This window comes from Vigna unguiculata, chromosome 8, assembly GCF_004118075.2.
Source record: "Vigna unguiculata cultivar IT97K-499-35 chromosome 8, ASM411807v1, whole genome shotgun sequence".
NCBI classification, from domain to species: domain Eukaryota; kingdom Viridiplantae; phylum Streptophyta; class Magnoliopsida; order Fabales; family Fabaceae; genus Vigna; species Vigna unguiculata.
The window spans coordinates 25,308,524-25,328,854 of NC_040286.1; the positions used below are offsets into that span (position 1 = coordinate 25,308,524).

Sequence of the window (20,331 nt, forward strand, 5' to 3'; positions counted from 1 at the left end):
ATTCTTTTCAAGAGAAAGAAAATGAAGATATACATCTAGCTGACAAAAAAAATTAAAAAATAAAAGACAACAAATTACTAATGTTCTCCCTAAAACAGATATAAATTAACATTTGTTGTATTTATAACATACGTTAATTTACATTTGCTGCCAAGGACAATAAACATTAATTAACGTCTCCCCTATATTGTCGGCCTTCAACAAATATAAAAGAGAAACCAAAATAATAACAAAATAACATATATAATAAGTACTTTGTGGTATTGTTTGTCATGGGTGCTTAACATTTTCTTTCTTTGATCCCGATGTTTTTGTCAATTATTCCCATCTTTTTTACCATATTTTTCATTAAATTTATATATGTATTTATTACGATAGAAAGGTAAAGTAAAATAACATATAACTATTTTATTGAGATTAAAGAAATTTATTACACTCGTTCATCTCTACCAAACGATTTTAAACTAGATATAAGAAAGAAAAAAAAGCAGATGGAGAACTCACAAAATCCTACTCACACCTCAACTGCTAAGAAGAGAAAAAGAAATACTTAGGTAAATAGTTTTATTTCAGTTGGTGAAAAATCTGTAATATCAATATAGTTTCTCTAATAATTTGTATACATCAACTTAGATACCTAATAACAATTACCGCTAGAGACTACTCCTGCGGCAATATGCTAAGGTTTTCAAATTCAAAATGAATTAAACATTCTTCTTCAGATAACTTCACACTGTACTTTCTTTTCCAAGTATAAAATATATGTAAAGCAACAAATTAATTTAAAACTGATTTATAACATTTTTTTCCAGAAGAACTTCACGAACCATGTTGTCCAAATTAAGAAAAGAAGTTCCGTAGGGGCCAGAAGCAGCACTCTTTGCCAATTCCTTCCATTGCAGTGCTTTCTCTTTCATCTCCTTACCCTTTTCACCATCCATCAACTCCTTCACAAGGCTCTCTATTTTGTCTCTCTTAACATCTTCAATCTCCAACCCAACGCCCCATTCTTTGCAGGTGAACCTGCAATTGGTTTGTTGCTCCGCGAAGAAAGGCCAACATATCATTGGAACACCAGCACACAAACTTTCTAAGGTTGAATTCCAACCACTGTGTGTCAAAAACCCTCCAATCGCAGGGTGATTCAGCACCTGCTCTTGAGAACACCAACTGGACAAAAGGCCTCTATTTTCTGTTTGTTTCACAAATTCTTGAGGTAAAACAGCATTTTCACCAGCCACAAGATCTGGTCTTATGACCCATAAAAAGCTTTTGTTGCTGTTACCAAGTCCCCATGCAAACTCAACCAGTTGCTCATTTGTCATAACTGTGATGCTCCCAAAATTCACGTAAACAACACTATTAGGCTCTTTGGTGTCCAGCCACTCCATGCACTCAGACTCCTCCTTCCACAGATTGGACTGAATTGCATTCAGTTCTTTGTCATCAACACTCTTCACAAGAAAATTCAAAGGGCCTATGGAATAAACAGGAGGCAAAATAGACGAGAACGCTTCCAACACGTCATGCTCTAAGCTATCAAACGTGTTCAAAAGTATCGCAGAAGCTCTTCGAGCCCTCTTGCACTCCCCTTGCACGAAATCAAGCATAAGATCATTTGAATCTGTGGTCCTAATGAAACTAGGAATATCCTTCAATCGAATTTCCTTGATGCCTGGTATCCAATCGATGGTAGTCTCCAAATACCCGTTCGTGACATCACTTGAGTCTACATAGCAGACACACAAAAGTTAATTTACTAAATTTAAATAACATAAATACCAAACATATAAAAAATCACGTGACAGTATAATGATATTTTGAAAGTCTTTATTTTGTATTTTTTATATTATTATATAATTACATCTCAAATAATTTTATAACAAATAAGAATGATCAAAATATCATTATTTAAGAATATTTCAACTGCGGCTGAGTGGAAGAAACTGGAAATTTTATTCTTCTGTAAGCATAGGTTGACAACTTGGTCAACGAAGAAACAAAAATAAATATTTCATAAAATACACTCGAATTTAGATGTAATTTTTCAAACCCATTAAAAATATTCTTTTAGAATAAAATCATTTAACAATTCTTTCTGAAAAAAAAAAAGACTGAAAGGTATACTTCACTGTCATATTGACGACTAGACACAATAAATAAATAAATATATATATATATATATATATATATATTCAGACGAAAAATAATTATCCTCATGCAAATAAAAAGAAAAAGTTAATTCCTAAAACGAGTATGGTTCAAAAAATTTATGTACATAACAACCAAAGTACCACATCGCTTTCAATCGTAACATGGATCATTAAATAAAATTAGGTAAATTACCTTTGAGGGGTGTTATGCCCTTCTGAATGAATTGTTCGTATTGAACATAACACATGAACCCACATGCACTGGTTGTCCAAAATAGCACCTCAGGGACACCCAATTCTTCGGCAGCATCAACGGTGAAGCTCATAACACCGTCAGAAACTATGCAGGTCACAGGAGGGGCGTCTGAGTTATTAACCTTAGCGAGAAGGTTTCTGAAGTGAGGGAGGCAAGTTCTTCTGGTGGACTCACAGAGGGAAGGAATATCCTGAGTCACATCCACATCGTACTCGGGTAGACCATCGGGGATGGTTTCAAAACGAAACGAAGGGAGACCATTAAGGGAAGAAGCCCCTCTGGATTTGAGAAGGCGTTTGTGGTTATACTCGGTGTTAACGAAGGTGATGTGGAAGCCATTGAAGTGAAGGAGTTTTGCCAGCTTTAGCATTGGGTTTATGTGACCCTGTGCTGGGTATGGAATGCACACGGCATGGGGTTTATTCGCTGTGCCCAAAGAACCCATCTTTGTTTTCTCTTCCTTAGATTGCACTTTGTGATATGAAAAAGAATATGCAAGTTGTGGTCTTACTCGGCTATGGAACGTTTCATTTTATAGTGGAACAATGGCGGTGGTTGTTTTCAAATTAATGTGGATAAGTCCCAGGTACGACTTCAACTTCAACACCACAACCATATGGAGAAGTTTAAGGAGTTGTTTGCGTGCATACCTCTTGGATGTATGAACACAATTTTTAGGAATACTTTAATACTGAACCCACTTTAAAATAATATTTTTATTTATAAATATCTACTTATTTGAGATATTTTTCCTATTGCTTTCTTTTTGTCTTGATGTGTAGGTGGGTTTTGAAATATTGTTGTTTAGAAAAAGTTTTCAATTGTGAGAAGAAAAAGCGCTAACATACGCAAAATAGTACTGTACATAAAAATAATACAAAAATGAAAGTATATGTATTCAGATTGATAGTATTTTTAACATATATTAAACCATTTCAATTACATCTCTTTAATAATGATAAGATTTAAATATATTTTTAATTTTTAAATAAAAATTATTATTATTCAAAATTGTGATATATTTTATTTTTTAACTTTAAAAATAAATCGATATAATTATTTTTAATCTAATAACATTAATTATTTTAGATTTAAATAATATTCTAGATTAATATTTAAATTGAAATATTTAAATCGTTTAAACAGTTCAAATATTTTATATCAAAAGAAATTAACATAATTAAATTAAAAAAATTATATTTATTTATTTTTAAATTTTAAAAATTAAAACATATTAAAATTTATGAAGAAAAGAACATTTATTTCACGTAAGAAATACATATTTAACTTTAATAATAATTTAATATAACTTAATATAACTTTACATTAATATCATTTTAGAAAGCATGATCATGTAAACTCATAATAAAAGTAAGATTTAAAGTTCTTTTAGATTTTTTTCAAATTTAAAGTAACAATTATGAATTATTTTAATATAGCTATTTTGTTTTATAGTGCATAAAAATTCGTTTTTAACTTGGTAAATGAAGTTTTAATAAATGCCTCTACCTACAGATCAATCTCAAGTTCGCAAAGTTTGACGTACTGGCAGAACATGTGCTCCTGAAGTTATGAACATGAAATGAGCAATCGTCATCATGACTTCATGAAAATGAATTGGTAAAAGAATAAGTATCAATTTGACCCAGAAGATAAATAGTCAGAGAATGAGAAAGAAAAATAATAAAAAATGAAATCATTCATAACTGTATCATTTTCTATTTTCTAATAATTAGGTATCTAGTTTTGTTCTCATTTTTACATTTAAATATTTGAAAACAAACACCCCATAAATCTTGACTTGCTCAATTTGATTTTCGTCTAATATTATTTGTTGCAGAAAGCAATTCTTTATATAAACTTATTCACTAGATTTTATTTTTCGATACAATTTTCTATTTTTCTCTTTATATAATTTAATTTAAATCCAAAATTAGAATGGTAAAACTGATAAGTTTGGTCTGTTTTGATCCGTTCTGCAATTTAATTCACAAAATACTAGTTAAATTGGCTTATTCAATAATTCAAAAACAGATTTATTTCTCTTATTCATTCTGTATCACAACTTGACCCGCAAATCCACATATTTACCCATATTTATATTAAATAAAATTATTTTATTTTATTTTTTATAATAATTAATTTTCATTTCTAATTCCGATTAATCTAATTAATCAAAAATAAAAAATAATAACATTATAGATTATAATTAAAATAAAGTAACAATATATAATTTTATAAAACATAATAAATTCGTTAATCTGTATAAAAAGATATTTTATATTTTAGAACTAAAATTATTATTTTATATTCATAATTATACATATTAATATTAATATTAATATTAATAATAAATTTAAAAAAATAACATAATAAAAAAATAAAAAATTTAATAAAAAGTATTTAATTTTATTAATCAATTAGCGGGTCAATCAGCGTTCAATCCATCTTTAACTCGTGTGAACTACAGACTTGTGAAAAACAAATCTATGCATGCCAGCAAATTCAGTATCTCAGGCCGCATTTTTTTTCTTCTACATATCTACGGTGGACATGTCTAACATGCGCCAAACTGTCACCCCTTACTAAAATTGTATTCACTTTGGTATAAGACATGCACTTGTTGTCAGAGGTGACGACAGCAAATAAATAAAATATGTAAAGAAAAAAGTGATTCAATAATTAAAATATGTTAATTGATAATGCTGCCATGAACAGTGAACAAGATTTGACCATCGTGGAGGCTTTGATTATTATTCATTCTACAACAACAATTGCGTTTCGATTCACAGAATTAAAGTCAAAGGTGAGTTTATAAAAAATAATAAGCGAAGAAAGAAACAGAGAAAATGGCGTCTGTGGTGTCACCTCACCGACGCCTATTCAGATTCTGTGTATTTAACGCCGGCTATTAAAGTGGGGGCAGACACCTTCCAATTGCAGGCTTTCTTTACTGTTAGCAATCAATATCTTTTAAATATATTTAAATTTTGATTAAATTATTTTGTTCCTTTTATCTATAATGAAATTTTAGTTTGATTTTCAAATTTTTCGTTGTTTTAATTTGATCTTTTTTTTATTGAAAAATAATTCAATTTGGTCTTCACCGTTAGTTTCATCAAACGGTATTAAAGTCAACGTCATATATCAATTTCTGGTTTTTTTTTATTTTTTTTTTGAAATTTTTTTATTTTTTACACATGTCACTTCATAGTTGTGTCACATGTCAAAGTGTGACATCCGGCACAACTTTGAAGTGTGACACGTGTAAAAAATAAAAAATATTAAAAGAATATTAAAAATTTAAAAATATTAAAAATTTCAAAAAAATCAGAAATTGACACGTGAAGTTGAAAGTTAACGGTGAGGACCAAATTAAATCATTTTTAAGAAAATAAGGACCAAAAACGAAAACCTTGAAGATCAAATTGAAATTTCATGACAAATAGAGAGACCAAAAGAGTAATTTAATCTTAAATTTTAATTACAAAATAATTAAAGTTTAAATTTATTTTTTACCGGTGAAAAGCTTACAAATTTCATGTTTAATCTCCAATTATTTTTTTCCTTCATGTTTGAAATATTTTGAGATTTTGTATTTTGTGCCAAAACAAATATTTATTTGTATTTTAATTTCAGTATTTTTCTTATTTTTAAATAATTTTGAACTGTCTTCAGAGATTTTTGTCTTGTAAATTTTTATTAATGATAAATTATCTCTTCACATATTTTTCTTTCACTTTTTAATCCAAAAAATTTAACATTTTATTCTTTTCCTTTCCTTTTATATTCTCTTACTTTTCAAATAAATAAAAAATGAGAATTTATAAAAGAAATATAAAAAATTAAAGTAAAAATATTTTCGACTAGTACAAGTGACATCATTCAATTGTTATATGACTCGAATCACAGTTAAGTTATTATATTCTTAAACTCTTAAATTACATATTTATTATTAAATATATATTAAATATAATTTGTAGGTACACTCAATTCAACACCAATTAATCTTAAAGAGAAACATTGCTTCTAGACCTGTCAAAACGGGTCACCCGACCCAACCCGGCTCAGTTCGAGACGAGTTAGTCACTTAGTGGGTCAATCTAACCCGACTCACTTATTAGTGAGCCAACAAAATTGGAACTCGACCCGACCCACCACAGGTTTACGAGTTAAATGAGTTAGCTCACTAACTTAATTAAAAATAACACACAATTTTTTCTTCAATCCAAAAAAAACTAAATTATAATTCCAATTAAAATATATATAATATATATAATATATATATATATATATATATGAATATATATATATATATATATTATATTATATATATATATATATTATATATATATATTATATATATTATATATTATATATATATAATATACGTATATCTATATATAATATATATATACATATAATATATATATATATATATATATTATTTTAATATTTAAAATTTGTTGGTGGGTTCAGTTTTAACCCGTACTGAAATTTATTATTTTTTTTCAATTCGACTTGAACCCGTGATGAACCGGATTGGCTCGCGGATTATAATCTATTTTGACGGCTCTAATACTTTTTTTCATTTGAATTTAACCGTTTATGGGAATTTGATTTGATGGAAAGGATGAGATTTTGGTCTCCTGTCATCAGCTAAAATGAGAAGGAATTAGACTTTTTTCTTTTCAAATTACTTGAATTTCAACATCGCTATCTTAAAATTGAAACAGGAAACGATTTGATGTAACTATTATTGTGATTGGAAATTATTACCTCGATTAATATTGTAGTGTAGGAAGAGGCGCATAAGCAATTATATCTATTATGTAGATATACCTCCTTTTAAGTATTTATTGCTGGAATTGTTATTGATTTAAAAATATTTTGAGATAGTTTATATTGTTTTTAAATAAAAAATATAAAAAAAACTAAAACGAAAATTTAATTTAATTACAAGCACGCAATTTTATCAATAAAAAAAATTCATTAGTAAAACAAAATTTATTATAGGTAAAATTTATTAATATAATAAAAAGTTTATTATCAACAAAAATATTTTTATCAATAAATTTTTGTCAATAAAATGGGTATTAAAGTTCCCACCTTAAATCTTGACCATCTCGTGATAAAATATGTCAATAAATCTGTCAATAATTGAGTTTTTTTTTTTTAAATTGGTTAGTAAATCTTTCGGTAAAGATTATTTTTGAAAATTGGTCGATAAATTCATCAGTAATTCAATTTTTGTAAAATTTATTGATAATTGCATTTTTTTTAAACATGTCGGTTAAAATGGGTACAAAATTTTTTTGTTAAACTTGATCAAATATTTATTATAAATTAATTGGAAGTGAGTGAGAAGAAGAAGAGAAAAACCAAAAGGGAGGGGAGAATAAGGAAGAGAAGGGTAGGTGGTAGCGGTAGTTGCAAAGGTGATGATGACAACAACAACAACAAAGAAAAAGAAGAAGAAGAAGAAGTGCCTTTGCCTGCGAGGTTATGCGTCACTCTTAACTCTTTTGAAATATATCTCGAATGCCTAGGAAAGGTGAAATTGAAATTTGTCCTGCATACTACATTGGCCAAGTTTTAGAAGAAGGGTGTGAGAACCTTATCTCCATGGTGCTTGCAGCAAACCTTTTCTACAGTAACATCCACAGTCCCACTATTTTAGCCGGAGCAAACCACCATGATTCCTCACTTTGTCGCATGAGAAAGATCAAACCACCATGTTGTCATTCAGCAAGCTCGAGGTGGACCCATCGAACAATACTGATAACTCATCCACACCATCGTAGATAACCTCGTCAAACGCCACCAAGATCAACTCATCCACACAAACCTTGCACTCAGCCAAGCGGGCTTTTAGGCGCGCCACCTATAGTTGTTGAAGCCTTGGCTGAAGACGTTAACTTTATTGACGACGTTGATAGCAGTCATGCAATTATTGTTAGTGATGTCCCAAATGCGAATAATGCAGTCGTCTAAGGTGGAGCAGAGATACCCTCGAAGTGTCTAACAAGGCAGTGGAGGAAGGTGAGCATGGTGAATTGGCGCTGCTCCGATGGTTGCAACAATTTTGGTCACCCTCAGATACGTGCAATGGTGGTTGACGATGGCAACATTTAAGATTTGGTGGGAAAAGATGGAAGATGAATGTGATAATGTGTCATAATTTGGCTGGTCCAATTTTTGAGTGAGGATGATGGATACATGGAAACTTTTCATTGGGTAGATTTATAGAGTAAGGATAGTCATGTGGCGACCTTTGATTAGCTAGCTTTGTGAGTAGAGGATTGTTTAAAAAGTGGAGTGCATATGTAAATTAGGGGGTGTACAATATATTTTTCCGGAATTTGCCAATTTTTGCCTATTTTTAAAGTGTTTTCTAATTTTTTTATTTTTACACCTTGTATGAAATTAGCATAACTTCAGTGGCATCAACAAACATTAGAACATCCAAGAAAATATTTTACGCAACTCAAATGCTATTTTCAATGCGTTTTTATCTCACGAGGCCACCATTGGAATTTTGCATTATTCTGAAGGTGTTTTTAATTTCTTTATTTTCACTCATTATATAGCATCAACAAACATTATAATATCCAAGAAAATATTTAATGCAACTCAAATACTACTTTCAATGTGTTTTTATCTTAGAGGCCACCATTGGAATTTGGCCTTATTATGAAGGTGTTTTGAACTTTCTTTATTTTCACACCTTGTATAAAATTAACATAATTTCAACTGTATCAATAAACATTAGAATAATCAAGAAAATATTTTATGCAAGTCAATGTTATTTTTTATGTGTTTTTATCTAACAAGGCCACCATTGGAATTTGGAGCGCTTGGTGAGTTAGGTTTTATCAAAGTAATGGGAAAAACTTTTTTCACACTAATTATTCACAAAATTTGAATAAAACATAATTAATGAAAAAAGTAGAGTGTTAAGATAACATTCTTACAAGGCATTGCAAAATTCTGACCAGAAATACTCATGGTGGCTGACTATGAGCAGCTATGGATAGTCTTCATCGTCGATCTTAATAATGAGTTATCTATGTAAGGATTGTATATAATGTGGAGGCAGGATAAAGTTTTACCTAGATCCCACGGTGGACGTCAAATGTTCTTACTAGAATCCAACATGTAGACCTTAGGATAGGTGGTAAGATTTGAGTGGATTGGACAATCTTAATGTATGCTCCTGAGGGTTGGAACACATGAGGAGATTCACCAACAAAAGACTCTTCGACGCTTAACAAGAGAGTTGAATATTTTAGAGGAAGAGAGAATGAGTTTAAGTGATTATTTTCAGAATAAGTATTCCATGGAGGATATTTTATGTATTTATAAGGCCTTTCTAGGCCCTTGACCTATTTGATAAAAGAATAATATTAAAAATATAACAGCTTACCTCAAATAAGTATACAATAAGGTAATATATTACTTTATATACTAAATATTCTATTAATATTTAGTATAAGGAAATCTTAGAATGTAATATTTTAATATTTAGTATTAAGATGTGATTAAACTATTAATATTGTCGTTTATATATGAATATCTACTCCAATATATGAGTCTGAAAATATTATGTTGTCCTGTGATCATAAAGTTGATTGGACCTTATTAATTTTCACACCAATTTGATCGATATTTACAATAATCATTTACAATACTCATATTCATTACTCCTGAATATTTATTAAGAATCTTCATTCTACAAATATTCCCATATATAAATTTATTTTGGCTTAATTAGACTTTTCATCCTCTACTTTATATCCGAGGTTCATTTTGGTCCTCTTTTTTTTTCGGGGTTCAATTTAGTCCCTTAGTTTGTGTAGGAGGTTCAATTCAGTCCTGTGTGTTAACAGCGTTAAAAAAATTAACGGCAGAGTGATTTGATGTGATACTGTGGCAATTTTACATGACGTGTCAAGTAGGGACATCAGCTTATGTGGACAGTTCAAAAAGAAAAATTAAAGTCAGTGGTAATTGGAAGAAGCGAAAATTAGGGTTCGTGGAAGAGGCGAAAATCAAGTGCGACGAGGAAAGAAATTTGGATGCGAGGAAGAATTTGGGGATAACGATTGAACAAATTAGGGTTCGAGGAAGAAGCGAAAATCATTGAATCAATATATTACCAGAGAGCCTTGGCTCGTTTCTGGTCTAAATTCATTGATGACAATGTAATCCATCTTTTCCACTTTTCTTTCTTCTTCCTCGTTTATCCCAAAAACACCACCTTTCATGACTTGTTAATTTGCGGGATTGTGAATTTGAGTTACTCTGAGTTCATAAAGTTAATTTAAACTGCTTTAAATTATTATGATTTATACAACGGTGACTAATAAATAGTGTGATTTATGAAATCAGATTGTGGGTGTTTCATGGAAATCTGTTTTCACGGTTGATGAGAAAGAGCGTGAGAAGAATGTTGCAGAAACATATGAGGGTCTGCAGTTTCTTGAGAATGAGATAAAGGAGAAGAAGTTCTTTGGAGGAGAGGAGCTTGGGTTGGTGGATATTACTGCTGTCTATGTTGCATATTGGATCCCTTTGGTTCAAGAAATAGCAGGGTTAGAGTTATTGACAACTGAGAAATTTCCTAATCTCTACAGGTGGACCCAAGAATTTGTGAACCATCCAATTGTCAAAGAATCTCTTCCCCCCAGAGACCCAGTTTTTGCCTTTTTTAAAGGACGTTATGAAGGCCTTTTGGCTTCAAAATAGATTTGATGTTGTGAGAGATTTAGAATTTCTAAGGAAAATTGTGTGGACTACTTGTGATTGATCAGTTACTGTTAGTTAGGATTTGATTTCAAAATTATGGTTGAAACAGAATTTTCATATGTATTGCCCCCTCCTAAACGAATTCTACCTGGAAGACCCAAAAAGAAAAGAAGACTTGAAGCTTGGGAGATGAACAAGAATGTGGAAGCCATGAGGATGTATTATGCAGCTTTGATGTATTATGCAGCTTTTAGTTTTGGAGCTTTTAGATTTTTATGCTTGTCAAATGAAGCTGAACTTCAGCACCACGAAGAAGACAACTAAATTAGGGCAAATGAACACTTCTATCTCCATAAATAACCTTCATTGCCACCTCATTACACCACATTGATGACAAGGTACTCAGGACTTGCCACGTCCCTGTTACAAACAGACACAATGGCACTATTCTGACGCCGTTTAACTAAAACTAACGGGAGGGACCATTTTAAACTGTTTTAACAAATTGGGGGACTAAATTGAACCCCGAAAAAAAAAGAGGACCAAAATGAACCTCACATATAAAGTAGAGGACGAAAAGTCTAATTAAGCCATTTATTTTATCCTCCTCTTACCATTATATTCCAACTCTAAATTCTCTCATAAACTAGACCACAATCTCGAAAAACCTCACCTACATGTTACATAATATAAAAAGAAATTTCTTGTCTAACATGAAAAATACACAAATAAACTAAAAATAATATAAAATACATAACACACTCTGATAATAAACATTAGTCCACTGACCAAAATGTATGATGAACAAAAAGAATTCTAATTATGAAAAAAAACATGAAACTCCAAATTTAGAATTTTAACCGTTAAACATAATTAAATACTCCATACCCAAAACCCTAATAACCAGTTATCGCAACCCTAAGAAGAAAAAGAACAGGTTTGACACTAAACCAAAAACCATAAGAATATTCAATGCAATGTGACACTTCCTTTATAATACAAGTACAAAACATTTAAGTAGACAGTCTTACTCTACCATGAGCTCTTCAACAAAGAAACGACGCCACAAAACTTTATAGACTAGAACGTGTACGCATAAATTTCTAAATTGCATCTTCCAAATCTTCTTGCAGTCATCACCTTCAAGGATGAGTCATCACATTACCTTAAAAATAATGACATTGTTATCGCAACCAAATATAACATTCAAATAATGCGTAATTAGTTATTTTATCTTCATATTTAAGTTTATAATTTATTTTGATATTTATTTATATATTTTTCTACTTAACTGAATTTTAATACCTTTTAAAATAGAGTTAAATTAGTCTATTTTATTCAGTTAATGTTAACATTGTCAAACTGTTTGGAACAATAATGAACCTTATATACGAGAGAATACATGTGTATTTTTTTATTTTGTTAAAATTATTACTATGTATCTGAAATTTTTTTATTTTATCTTCTAATTTTATATATTAAACTCATTGGACTAAACTTGTGAGTAGTTGAAATTATTCCTACTAATTTAAAATCTTAGATCTATCACGAATTTAAAATGTTTTACGTATCAAAAATTGAAACGATAACATATTAAACCAAAAGAATCTCAAAATAAAAAAAGTTTAATTACTCTTTAGGTTCTTGTTTATCAAATTGGTCCTCTAGTTTCTTTTAAGTTTCAATTTAATCCCGATTTTTGTAATATTGCTGCAATGTGATCCTTTTCGTTAAATTTCTTGAAACGAATAAAAAAAAATCAACAAAATTGAAGTGGTTAATAATGATGATTTGCTTTATTGATGTAATTAACATAATCATAGTACCAATTTTGACAAAAATTCATTGTTCCAAAAATCCAGACAAATGAGTGACCCAGAATAGCAAGGAGAAGAAGGAAAATGTCAATAGGAAGTGCCTGGCAACACAACGCCAATGCCAGGCGCAAGAGGTAGTCAACGCCTGGCGGCAGAACGCAAGCACTAGGTGCCATAATTCCTCACCACCTGGCAGAACCTGGACACCATCGGGCGGTACATGCAGAGTTTGTGCACTGTTTGATTGCTAGCCCCTGGCGGTGAGAGGCTTTTGCCGTGAGCCAGTTTCGTTGATGTGGCAAGTTGGCCCTTTTTCTTCTGTTTTTGTGAAGGGAAAATCATCTTGGACAATTTGGAGCTCGAGCAACACGTTTTTGGAACACTTGGAGGTCTACTAGGGCTAGTGGGAACTACCATTTCTTCCTCTTTGTATCTCTTCTCTCTTCTACTTCCATTTTGTAAGCTTGGGCTCTCCAGGACAATGAAGAGCTAAACCCATTTTTGTTGGGGTTAGATGTAGCTACTGGACTTTCATGTAATTTTGGATGATTTGGATATATATATATATATATATATATATATATATATATATATATATATATATATATATATATTCCATTGATTGCTAGTATCCTTGTTTATTTACTTAAAACTTGCTTTTTTTTAACCATTCATTGCATGATATTTAGGTCATTAGGTATTGGAAAATATCTCTTGAAACCTAGAATTGGAACAAGATATCTAATGGAACTTGTATCTAGGAATGGAACTTGACCCATTAGTTGTCTTAAACCCTAATTTGTAAAGCGGGTTTGCTTATTTAGGGATTCAAGGAATTGACTCTTAATAAGGAAACCTAGGCTCATTCAACTAAGGGATTAAGGTTTGAGTAGACTTGTGGGTTGACATTAGTAATTAATGGAGAAGAGTTTTATTGGTTTATGTACATGAGAGTGGAGTAGGTGAAATCTAACCTCAATAATATCAATCCATTGCATTTCTAGTCTTTTTCATCTTCTAGAGTTTTCAAATATCCAAGTTCACCTTTTACTTGTTTATGAAATATTTACTTTCTTGCACACAAAAACCCAAATTATGGATTTATTCTTTAGTTTAAATTAGTCATTAATTACACAATTATTTAGTATACACGAGTCTTTTGGGAAATGATATCCCGGTCTTACCGATTACTACTTGTGCGACTTGGTTCACTTGCCAAAGTCTTAACAATTTGTACAAGTGATGGCTGAGAAGACTGCACATAAAGAAAAGGTAATTCAAATTTGTTATTGATTTCGGTTGTGCAATTTATGCATTTTTTTGGCGTAAATAATGTGATCATGTTATCTGAAATATATTTCCCTTGTTTTGTTTGGTATGTTCGATTACGTATTTTCTATTATACAAAGTTCATTGTTGAAATATATTTCTCTTGTTAAGAGTACTTTGTTTTTTGTTGTTTGCACTTAGATTTTTTGGAATTGGACTTTGACAAAAGAGGACTTGGGTAATGAAATGATTCGTGGAACATTGGATATTCGTGATGACGTAGAGTTTGAAGAGGTGTATAGTAATGTAAGAGGATGACAGTAGAAGATATTTAAGTTACAAAACATGTAATTGGAAGTTTAGATGAATTTTATTAATTGAAGCAATTGTAAATGACAGATGTATAGGATGAAGCAATATTGTTTACAATATTTTTGGATGCAATATTGTAAATGAATTTGGTTTTTCAGATTTATTGAACAATATGATTTGTACAATATGGTATCAAATATCATTTTTGCATTGTAATAAAAGATTTGCTGAAACACACTTCGATATGTACTTCGAACATGTGATTTTTGTAACAAATCTTAGATACATTGAACATGTTGTCTCATACTAATAGAATTGTCCATTATTTGTACAAAAATCCCAACGCAACTCCCCACTTATTTGCACATGGATTTCCACATGTGTATGACTCTTGTTGTCATTTTTTTTTCGTTAAGACTAGGTCCAACAAACTTTTTTTTTTCATGAGGACTGCAATGTGATTTTTGTGGTCTATATTAGGTACATTGAACATGTTGTCTCATAAATACAGAATTGTCCAATATTTGTACAAAAACCTTAATGCAACTCCCCACCTTTTTGCACATGGCTCCCCACATTTGTGTGATTCTTGCTGTCATATTTTTTTTCCTTAAGAATAAGTCCAACCGGCTCTTTTTTTTTCTTCGTGAATACTGCAATGTCATTTTTGTGGTTCATATTAGATACATTGAACATGTCGTCTCATACTTACAGAACTGTCTAGTATTTGTATTAAAATCTCAACGCAACTTTTCACTTATTTGCACATGGTTCCTCACATGTCTATGATTCCCAATGTCATTTTTTTTTCTTTAAAACTGGATCCAACAGACTTTTTTGTTCTTCATGAATACTGCAATGTCATTTTTGTGGTCCATATTAGGTACATTGAACATGTTGTCTCATAAATACAAAACTGTCCAGTATTTGTACAAAAAACTCAACGTAACTCCCCACTTATTTATGCATGGTTCCCCACATGTGTGTGACTCCTGCTATTATATTTTTTACGTTAAGACTGGGTCCAACGAAGTTTTTTGTTCTTCTTAAGGATTGCAATGTGATTTTTGTGTTCGAGATTAGGTATATTGAAGATGTTGTCTCATACTTAATTAACTGTCTAGTATTTGTACAAAAACCTCAATCCACCTCCCTACTTATTTGCACATGGCTCCCTACATGTCAATGACTTCCGCTATCATATTTTTTTCATTAAGATTGGGTCTAACAGACTTTTTAGTTCTTCATAAGGACTGCACTATCATTTTATGGTCCATATTAGGTACATTAAACATGATGTGTCATACTTACAAAATTGTCCAATATTTGTTCGAAAACTCCAATGCAACTATCCACTTAATTTCAAATAGATCTCCATATGTGTGTGACTCTTGCTGTCATATTTTTTTTTCGTTAAGAATGGGTCCAGGGTCGTCATCTTCAACTCAGAAAAAACCTAAACCCTAAACGATATCTACACCGACAACAACAATGGAATGGGAAAACCCTACAAGTCACCCACAAAACAACTAACCACAAATCAATCACCTATGGTATTTGAACGAAAATGAAGGATTGGTGATTGTGAGAGCAAAATGAAGAACAGAGCCGAAACGAACCACCACTGATCATTGTTAAGAACCTAAACCTCAAGTCTTGCTTCTCTTTTAAGTGAAGTCGCGAGACATTGCTTTTCTCTTCTCTCTAGTTGCAGTTCTCTATACTAAAAGAGAAAACTTTGGGTTCTCTCTAGTGAACCTCATTTCCCTCTTCCCTCACACATGTTTCGGTTTTTAAAAAAAAAATAAAATAAATTTTTAAATAAGGAAAATAATTAATACGTCAAAGTAAGTTCAAAATATATGTCTAATTATCATTTTCGTTAAAATAATTACGTCTTAATAAATATATATATATATATATATATATATATATATATATATATATATATATATATATATATATATATATAATGATGATGAAAGACAGACACTCTGAGCATATTACTGTAAGTAGGTCATACTATTGTTTATATAAATTCATAGAGAAGGTGAAACACGAATACTTCATGTCTACCGTGGACGGCAATTATGCAGCACTATTAAATATTTTAATTAACACATTTTTCTTTCGTTTGGCACTTTTCCATCTTCCGATTGACACTATTAAATATTTTTATGCATTCTTTCTTAAACAAATGTACATTTTCTTACTTCTGAAATATGATGGCATAAGGAAAATGTACACAAGGAAATGAACCACCTTTTTATTAAATAATGTTAATAGAAAAAATTTCTAAATTATATTAATATTTATTATATCATACTTTAATATTATTTTTTATTTAAATTTATATTTTAAATAATTTTATATTTTTAAATATATAAAATTCAATAACTTTTATATAAATATTTAAGTTAGTGTAAAAATAACAATAATATATATTTTAATAAAAATGTAAATATTTATATAAGAATCTGTAATTATTAAAAGAAAAAGTTGGTCCATCAAGTCACATTCTTTTCGCCCTTGTCTTGTAAAAATATTTTATCAAACTCGATGATACTTATTTTACAAACATAAAAATTCGTTAGTAATAGGAATTACAAATTTTCAATAGAATTTTTTAATAAAATTGATCATGAGATACATTATTAATAGGAGTATTTGTCAATTATACAAATTTTAATTTTTTTGACAGATTTTATAAATAAATTTTACTAACAAATTTATTACCAACAAATTTTTGTGTCAATAATTAAAATTTTAAAATCTGCAGGTGAATTTAGTGTTATTGATAAATCTATTTTCGTTAGTAATTATCAAAAGTAAAATTTTAAAACTAACAAAATCATAATAAAATGTATGTATCGTTTTTTTCTTTGTTAGTTTTCACTTTTGTTTCCCAAATATATGATAGTTGTTATTCACGAGTCATGCTAACTAAGAAAAAAAAAAGAATGTATGGTAGCAAGGCAATTTAGGATCCTAAGATTAATGTTCTTAAAAACAGAAATTAACTTGCCTAATGGAACAAAATTGTAAGAACTAATGTGTCAGATTTTTCGTAAAGGACTAAAACTGCTAGTCTGCGAATGTTTTAGGGACAAAATTTTCACTTAACTCTCAGATTAGTATCAACTTAATTGGGTAGATTTATTGTTCAGATCAATTGTGAAATTATCCTTTATTTCTAACATAGAAGTGAAAAACCAATGAGAATGGAAGGTTGGTCGGTTTCTATTAAGTAAGAAATCAATGTCAAGAGTAAAATTCACTTACGTTGAAAAGACTTTCGATAAAAAAAACACTAAATTAAAAAGAAAAGCAGTTGATTTTCAAATGTACTTAATAAAAAAATTACACCACTAAGGAGGTGGTCAAAGAACTAATTAGTGTGAGAATTGTTAGAAGATTAAAATACTCGTATAATAAATTTTGTTACATGTGAAACACAGGAAGTAACAAGTTCAGCATCTAACTATTAAAATATCTGGACCTGAATTCGTCGTGAAAAACATATTACCGACACTCATGATTATTTATTTTATAAAATAAAGTGTTAATTATGTTTTTGTCCCTTAACTTTTAGTGAATTTTAAAATTAGTCCATTTCAAAATTTTGGATCAATTTAATCCTTCATCTTTTGAAATATGTATATTTAGTCATTTAATCAAATTTTGTAAGATTTATTTTATGTTTCATATGCATTATATTTGAGTTGTTTATACTATTTGACATATTTTTGCTTTAATATTAAATTAAATATTATTATGAAACGCGTTTGAAATGTCAAATAAACTTAACAAAATTTGATTAAAAGAACTAAATTCACATATTTTGAAAGATGAAGAACTAGATTTGTCCAAAATTTCGAAATAGACTAATTCCAAAATTCACCAAAAATTAAAGAATTAAAAACATATTTAACCCTAAAATAAACATACTAATATCATATTACCAATGAATAAACATACAAATAAAAATTTATGATTTTTTTATTAATTAGTAAATAAAGATTTTATTGATTGACTTTTTAAAAGTAATTTGTACAAAGTTTAGGATATTATATATAATTTCATTCTTTTTTACATTTTATATTGATTGTTACAAATAATCAATGTAATATTTTTCTCAAACCATTTAAATTTATATTTTGGCGTTTTACTTGTTTTTGGCACTGCAACTTCCGTCCTCAAAGGTTGTTGTCACGCATCGTGATTTGCCATTGTCATCGGGACAATACTACAATGAGTAGTCGGTGCTACTACTGCAGTGCGCCGATGAGTTTGCTAAAGTGGTACCCACTTCTGGTGCGAGTTCGTTGTAACACTCCAGAAAAAAATCATTAGAAAATCTAAACTCCACTATCATACTTCACTAAGCTAATTCCTGTCAGACTACCATATTGTTCTCATAATTGAGAACTTGCCCCGGTTATAACAATGAAGTATTTGCTGCAAGAGGTTGGTAACATTTTATTAGTTTATACATTAAATATATATATATATATATATATATATATATAAAGTAGGAAAAATTATAATAATATTAGAATGAAGATTCAAATTAATTTAAGCTAAATCATTAAAAGTAATATTAGAAAAGTTAAAATTAAAATTAGGATTAAATATATTTTTTTCACTATAACAAAAAATTGAAAATGGTCTTTACTTGAAATTTTGATTTTATTTGATTCCTTTATTTTCAAAAGCATTAATTTTAGTTTCTCATTCCCGACGACATTAAATTTTATTCTATGTGACAAACTATGTTCCAATCACGTGTTATTCTACGTGACAGTCTCACTAAATGTCGTCTGTCATCTAGGATAAAATTTAACATAATTGGAAACGTGAGAGAAAAATTATTATTTTTTCAAGTAAGAGAACCAAACCAAAGAGAATTAAAGTTTCTCACAATGATCATTTTAATTTTTGGTTATAATTGGGGACCAAAATCATATTTAAATCTTGAAATTAGCATTAGTATATTTAAAATTATTATTAAAAATAACATTTAATAACTTTAACATAGTTGGAAATGCGAGAGAAAAATTATTGTTTTTCAAAGTAAGGGAACCGAACCAAAGAGAATCAAAGTTTCTCACAATGATCATTTCAATTTTTGGTTATAATTGAAAATCAAAATCATATTTAACTCTTGAAATTAGCATTAGTATATTTAAAATTATTATTAAAAATAACATTTAGTAACATTAGAATTAAGATTTAAATGAATATTATATTATGTAGACTATATTACCATTTATTTTACTTTATTAGAAATTTAAATTGATTTAATTAAATTTTGTTTAATAGCATTTTTTGTCTCTATATGTGTAAGAATGATTAGTGTTTTACATATATTTATTTTTTACTCAATGTAATACCTATATTTTTAAGGAAACTTGTTAGAGATCCTACATCAACTAAAGAAAAGGTAAGTTTATAGTATATAAGTAGATGCAAACATTATAAGTTAGTTTTTTAATGTTGACATTATAAGTTAGTTTTTTAATGTTGGGTTAGACTTAAAGTTCATTGCTTAAAATGATATCAAAGTCATCCAAAGCCTATATTAACAAGATTTTCGTTTGTTGGGTCAATCGTGTCACCCTCTACTGAAAGATTCGTTATTTGTTAGTTTATCATATCACTTAGTATCAAGAGATTTGTTTCTTTGTTGGGCTTATTGTGCCACCACCCACTATCGAGCAACTATCAGAGTATTCATTAATGTTTAGACCTATGCTTGAGATGTATGTGTTTTTGT

General features: G+C 29.5%; 1 protein-coding gene and 1 pseudogene across 1 annotated transcript; one reads left to right on the forward strand and one right to left on the reverse strand.

Annotated features, from left to right (window-relative positions):
- Positions 1 to 537: 537 nt before the first annotated feature.
- On the reverse strand, positions 538 to 2,960 carry LOC114193046 (7-deoxyloganetin glucosyltransferase-like). Its single transcript, XM_028082742.1, has 2 exons — positions 2,347 to 2,960; positions 538 to 1,729 (listed from the first exon to the last, which is right to left on the reverse strand). The coding sequence occupies exons 1-2, from the start codon at positions 2,852 to 2,854 to the stop codon at positions 783 to 785; spliced, it is 1,455 nt and encodes a 484-aa protein (XP_027938543.1). The 5' UTR covers positions 2,855 to 2,960; the 3' UTR covers positions 538 to 782.
- A 7,834-nt stretch (positions 2,961 to 10,794) lies between these two features.
- On the forward strand, positions 10,795 to 11,172 carry LOC114195041 (annotated as a pseudogene).
- Positions 11,173 to 20,331: the final 9,159 nt, after the last annotated feature.

Excerpts from the sequence above, each read along its gene's own strand:
- LOC114193046 (XM_028082742.1), bottom strand. The coding sequence starts at position 2,854 with ATGGGTTCTTTGGGCACAGCGAATAAACCCCATGCCGTGTGCATTCCA. Across the intron at positions 1,730-2,346 it reads GGGCATAACACCCCTCAAAG|ACTCAAGTGATGTCACGAAC; the intron begins GTAATTTACCTA and ends TCTGCTATGTAG.